Source organism: Alexandromys fortis, unplaced genomic scaffold (assembly GCF_014885135.2).
Source record: "Alexandromys fortis isolate MF-2015 unplaced genomic scaffold, M_Fortis_MF-2015_v1.1 scaffold_186, whole genome shotgun sequence".
NCBI lineage: Eukaryota > Metazoa > Chordata > Mammalia > Rodentia > Cricetidae > Alexandromys > Alexandromys fortis.
Genome location: NW_026068067.1, coordinates 3002485 through 3008279, shown reverse-complemented (window position 1 = coordinate 3008279; position 5795 = coordinate 3002485). Strand labels below are relative to the sequence as shown.

General features: G+C 55.6%; 1 protein-coding gene across 1 annotated transcript; it reads left to right on the top strand.

The window, feature by feature from the left end:
* Nucleotides 1-264: 264 nt before the first annotated feature.
* Nucleotides 265-5726, top strand: Ndufb7 (NADH:ubiquinone oxidoreductase subunit B7). The gene is made up of 3 exons (XM_050120755.1): nucleotides 265-455; nucleotides 5178-5346; nucleotides 5536-5726. The coding sequence occupies exons 1-3, from the start codon at nucleotides 344-346 to the stop codon at nucleotides 5666-5668; spliced, it is 414 nt and encodes a 137-aa protein (XP_049976712.1). The 5' UTR covers nucleotides 265-343; the 3' UTR covers nucleotides 5669-5726.
* Nucleotides 5727-5795: the final 69 nt, after the last annotated feature.

Here is a 5795-nt window from a genome sequence, read left to right as displayed (position 1 = left end):
GATGGTTCCGTCTATAAAATGCCTACCATGCAAGCATGCAGACCAGAGTGTCCTCAGCATCCACGTGAACTGCAGGCTTGGTAATCCTATCACTGGGCAGAGAAAGCATAGACAGGCCACCCCTGGAGCTCCCTGGACTAGTCAACTAGCGGCCGCCACACCGGCCCTGTCCCCTCCAGACCGCCAGAGGGTGCCAGCAGGCCAGAAAGACTTCCCTCCCGCTCATCTCCATGACCCCCACGGCGGGCTAGATGACCCGGAAGCTGTGGCACTGATAGGAGCAGTGCTTCCAGGTGCGAGCGAGGTGACCCCGGCTGCCAAAGGAGGGTGAGACAGAGCAGCTATGGGGGCGCACCTGGCCCGGCGCTATCTTTGGGACGCCTCGGTGGAGCCTGATCCCCTGCAGATGCCCACCTTCTCGCCGGACTACGGCTTCCCGGACCGCAAGGAGCGCGGTGAGCTCAGAGCGCAGGCGCGACCGCAGACCCCGCGGAACTCGGTGCTGCCTGACTGCGGAGGGTCGGGTCGGGAGGGCGCTTGAACTCCTCGAGGCTGTACGGGCATAGCTGGAGCAAAGGGCTGGGACGGGACAGCCGAGAGCGGGAAAACGAGGCTGCCCCGGTGCTCTTCGTCCTGGGAAGAAGCCTAGGGACGCGGAGCCCAGGGACGTGTTCTCCATACAGGTGATGCATACAGAGATGCGTCTCCATACAGGTGTCACTCATATGAATAAGGTCGGAGGTGGGGCGGTCATGCGGTGCATCTGTCTTGTCTGTGTGATGGCGCTGGGAATGGAACCCAGGGCCTGCTGTGTACGTACACGACTCTTGTTCTTCCTGTGTGGGGAAATCGCAGACTTACAGAGTGACGGTTCTGGGCAAAGTCCCATTTTGGCACTTGGGATGCTCCGTGGTAGCAGAGAAATACTGGCACTGTCTCCGGGGAGCCCACTGGGCAAGCCGATGTAGGAAGCAAAACCTGAGGTGTGGAAAGCAGGCTTCATGACAGGCAGTGGAAGCGAAGGCTAAAAGAGGCATGTGTATGGAATTGATGAAGCTGGTTCCACGGACGGACAGAGCCCTCACTTTTAAGTAAAGGAAAGGTACAAATTTGCTTTGCCAAAAGGTTTGTGGTGTAGGCTGGGAGATGACTCACAGCAAAGTGCTTGCCATGCAGGCATGAGGACTTGAGTTCAAATCCCCTGTGGAAACGTGAACAGACGTCTTCTCAGCCCAGGTAGGGAACCAAGGTAAGGAGAGCAGTGAAGTCCAACTTGGTGAATCAATGAGCTATACTGCAGTTACCGGAGCAGAAGTGACAGACAGCCGCCATCACCAAAAGCCTACCCCAGCAATAGTGACAGCTTGTTTAATCTCCTTCCTCCGGGGAGCTTGGTTGATCTGAGCTGGTCTCTGGGCAGTCTTTACAGCCTAGAGAAGCTTGAGGAAGGAGTGGCCTAGTGAATCAGGCGGTTTCAGGGCTTCCTGAAGCTGTCATTTATGTCCAGTTCAATAAATCTCTCCTCCCTGGCTTGGTGGCACACACCTTTAATTGCAGCACTTGGGAGGCAGAGGCAGGTGAATCTCTGTGAGTTCCAGGCCAATCTGGTCTCCAAAGCAAATTCCAGGACAGCCAGGGCTACACAGAGAATCCCTGACTTGAAACAAAAACCAAACAGACAAACAAAAGAGGTTTTCTGTAGGAGAAAGCTGCCGCACGTGTGAGAGGCTGGTGGAGCTGCACCAGCGTTCCCTGTGCAGGGGAGGTAAAGGCAGAGCCGGGCCTCGCTGGCCAGTCAGTCTAGCCAGTAAGTGAGCTCTAGGTTCTGTGAGGAAGACACCTGACTCTGTCTTCTGGCCTCCACATGCACAGGTCGTGACTGCTCAGGGAACCCTCCAGGGGATGGAGCCTAAGGATGTGTGCTGGGAGGTGGTGTCGTCACGCCAGGGTCCTGACTCTGGGGAGTCCTTCAGCCCCAACTGAGCCTGCAGCCCACTTATCCACCTGACACCCTGCTTTACCCATGATCGGCTTTGAAAATAACCAGCATTCCCTGCCTCTCTGGCTTGGCTAAACCAGAAAACCCTGGTAAAACTCAGGCAGTCAGTCCTGTGGCCCCCGTATCCAGGTTGCTTCCTCCTTGGACCCCCTTCTTGTTGTGGAGTCAGACTGGTCTAACTCAGAGCCCTTTCCCTTCGGCCTCGGGAGCACTGAGATCACAGGCCCAGTGTGCTCAGTGAAGCTAGCCTTCTGATTATTCCATGACTCTGCCTCCGTCTTAGGCATGCCCCTGTTGGAAAGCAGGAACAGCTTCCCGTCTCCACTCCCGTGTGTCCTCCAACTCCTCCTCACCTGTCATTCCAAATGATCTGTCCCTGGCCTGGCAGAGCCCCCACTTCAGGTGAACCCCTTCTGCAAGGACCCTACTTTGGAATCAGTCTCCTGTCAGCATGTCAATCGCGCATTCTGCCGGACCAGACATGGTAGTAGACACGGTAGTAGAACAGCAGCGCTGTCTCAGAACCAGGTGTCAAATCCCATTCTGGCCTCGCCCTCGCCAGCTTCTCCCTTACTGAAACCCCCCAGCCCAATCACTAAGCCCCACCGGCATTCCTCAGTTGTACAGTGACCACCTCCATCTATCTCCCTGGACTCTGATTCTTCCTCAGTTCGCAATCGCGTGCCTGGAAGCCAAGGCCTGTTTGTCCTGTCCTGGAGACAGCTCGAAACTGCCTGCAACCAGCTTGCAACCAGCGCCCTGCAAGGGAAACCTTAACCTTGAAATCAGGAACGACATTGCTGGCTTTTTTTTTAATTGATGTGTTAGTGCTTTGTTAGTTGTGGCGTGTGTACGTGTATGCACACGTGTTGGCCGGGAGTCAGCATTCCGAGTGTCTTCCTCAAGTTGCTCTCCACCTTCTCTCTCCCCGAACCACCACCACCCTCTGTGCTGCCTTAATTTTTAAGACAGGGTTTCATTGTGTAGCCCAGACTGGTCACAAACTCTAAATCCCCCCTCTCAGCCTCTTGAGTGTTGAGATCACAGGGAAAAGCCAACAGGCCCAGCCTGAATTTGCTTTAGAAACAGGTTCTTGCTATAAAGCAAGGCTAGCCAGCCTCAAACTTAAAATCCTCTTCCCTCAGTCTCCTGGGTGCTGAGATTACTGGCATGCCCCCTCCCTTCCCTCTGCCTTTAGTGACTGGCATGCATTCTCAGAGCTCTGCCCTCTTTTCAGACCTCCCGTCCTCACTTTCCCAGTCACTGTAAAGGACAGTGCCACCTTCCTTGGGCTCAGGGCCTAGCCAGGAGGTGGGGAAGCCCTGATACCAGTCCTATTGCCTCAAGGCTTTGGACCTTTCAACCTGGCTCACCCCTCACCTTCTGGCCCCCCTTTCAAGCATCCCCTACCCCTGGTTTTTGGTCATATTGATCCCTGGTCAATAAGGCTGCCAGGTAATGAGTGTATTCTGCCTACTTTGTCTCCCTCTGAAGACGGATACCATCTACCTGCCTGGCTCCCAGCTATGTTCCTTAGCAGGCGCAGTGTGCTGAAGCCTTGCTGCCAGCCTGTGGCCTGTTTTGAACTGGACATGAGACAGGAGCTTGGGTTGCTAGCCTCCAGCAAGAGCTTGCCTGCCGGTGAACTCAGCCCCAGGCCCGAGTACAGAGGTGTAGCATGGAGCGACCAACCTGGCTTCATCAGCCAACTAGAGTAACAATGGAGGTGTGGGTCAGACCCCGTGATGGCTGTAGAGGTGTGGGTCAGACCCCGTGATGGCTGTAGAGGTGTGGGTCAGACCCCGTGATGGCTGTAGAGGTGTGGGTCAGACCCCGTGATGGCTGTAGAGGTGTGGGTCAGACCCCGTGATGGCTGTAGAGGTGTGGGTCAGACCCCGTGATGGCTGTAGAGGTGTGGGTCAGACCCCGTGATGGCTGTAGAGAAGGGTTTGGAAACCCAAATTGGGAGGAGAGTGCAACAAAGAAGGCTAGGAAAGCCTTCCCTGAGGCCAGCCCTGGGTTCCATGTGGGCACCTGGTTGTCACAAGGACCCAAGTCCACGTGAGAAAGGGGATGGGATCTGGAAGCAGAGCAGGAGAGACAGCACCGAGGAAGGACAGCAGCGGTTTGTGAGTGGTGAATTCCCCAAGACCTCATGTACACTAGGCAAGCACACGACCACTGACTTCGTTTTATTTTGATTATATGTCTGTGTAGAGAGTTGGCCATAAGAGTTCAGGGGCCAAACAAGGCCAGAGAGGGCTTTAGATCCCCTAGAGCTGGAATTAAAGGCAGTGTCTGTGAGCTACCTAACATGGGTTTTAGGAACAAAATCCCAGTTCTCAACAAGAGCCACTGAGCCATTTTTCCAGCCAACTTTTATATATTGTTTCACATGAGGGTCCAACTCCTCGGTTGCCCGCACTGGCCTTGAACGCACTCTGTAGCCTAGGCAGGTCTTAAACGTGTGATCTCCTGCATAGCTGAGGTGAGCCTTGAGCCTCCAGGCCTTCTGTGGGAGCATGGTTTAACGCAACGAAAGGGGGCTGGGACCAAAGCACGGGTGGAGAGGAGGTCGGCCTACAGTCTGCTGGGTGACAAAGAAGTGGGATTGTGGGGCACAGTGGGTACAGGCTGGGGTATGGCATGTTCCTAACCCAGGGATGGGACATCCCAGCCCAGAGTAATCACCTCGCCAAGGCTCCCACCGGAGCACCCAGTGTATGCCACATACACGGTGACGTTTGTGTGGACATCAGACCATCCATCCACCGCAGTTCCGTCGTCTAGATCTTAGTGATGAACCTTTACACTACTAGGCTGGTTGCACTGGCACCACTAATGATCCGTTCCTGAGACAGTTCATGTTGGCTTAGCTGCCAGCCTGGCAGCTTCCATGCTGGAACTGACATCTCTGTAGTGGGGAAGCAGGGGCTGGAAGGTGAGTGCTGAGCTCCACCTCCATTGGGACTTTTTGGCAGACAGCAGTGTGTCGCTAGAGGAAAGGATGTGTTGAGAACTCCGCACCAGTTCTCACAAAACCCAAAGGAACAGTGCCCCTTCCTTCCGTCGAGGCATGGCCATAATTCAAATGGGCTCTAAACCAGTGAGAGACACCCCGGGGATTGGTGGAGCTAGGGGCTGGCTCTGGTGCTGAGAAGCCTCCCTCTTCCCACAGTGATGGTGGCCACGCAACAGGAGATGAATGATGCCCAGCTGACCCTGCAGCAGCGTGACTACTGCGCCCACTACCTCATCCGGCTGTTGAAGTGCAAGCGGGACAGCTTCCCCAACTTCCTGGGGTGCAAGCATGAGCAGCATGACTGGGACTACTGCGAGCACCTGGAGTGAGCCCGCCCTGCACCCCCACCACAGGCACCCACACATGGGCACAGGGAGGAGGCTGCAGTCATCTGGGAGGGGACACCAAGCCAGGATTTACTGGGGAGCCTCGTCCTAGCAAGGGTTTCCTGGTGGCTGGGGATAGAGTCAGGCCAGGACCTATGGCACTGAGACCCTGTCTGTTCTGCCCACAGCTATGTGAAGCGGATGAAGGAATTTGAACGTGAGCGGCGACTGCTCCACAGGAAGAAGCGGAGGGAGGAGAAGGCAGAACGGATAGCCCAAGGCCACGGAGAAGGAGAGGTGGGCCCGGAAGTGGCCCTCTAGGGGGTCACCCACCTGCCTGTGGACCTGTCAGTGAAATAAAAGTTTTGGGTCACCTGAACAGCCTTGGTCTGCACTGCTCAAGGGTGGGAAGGAACAGTTCCCCGCATCTCTACAGAACACAAACAAG

Bases quoted from the DNA above. Each gene is read 5' to 3' on its own strand.
- Ndufb7 (XM_050120755.1), top strand. From the start codon at position 344: ATGGGGGCGCACCTGGCCCGGCGCTATCTTTGGGACGCCTCGGTGGAG. The intron at 456-5,177 runs GTGAGCTCAGAG...CTCTTCCCACAG, and splicing joins CCCGGACCGCAAGGAGCGCG to TGATGGTGGCCACGCAACAG. The intron at 5,347-5,535 runs GTGAGCCCGCCC...TTCTGCCCACAG, and splicing joins GACTACTGCGAGCACCTGGA to CTATGTGAAGCGGATGAAGG.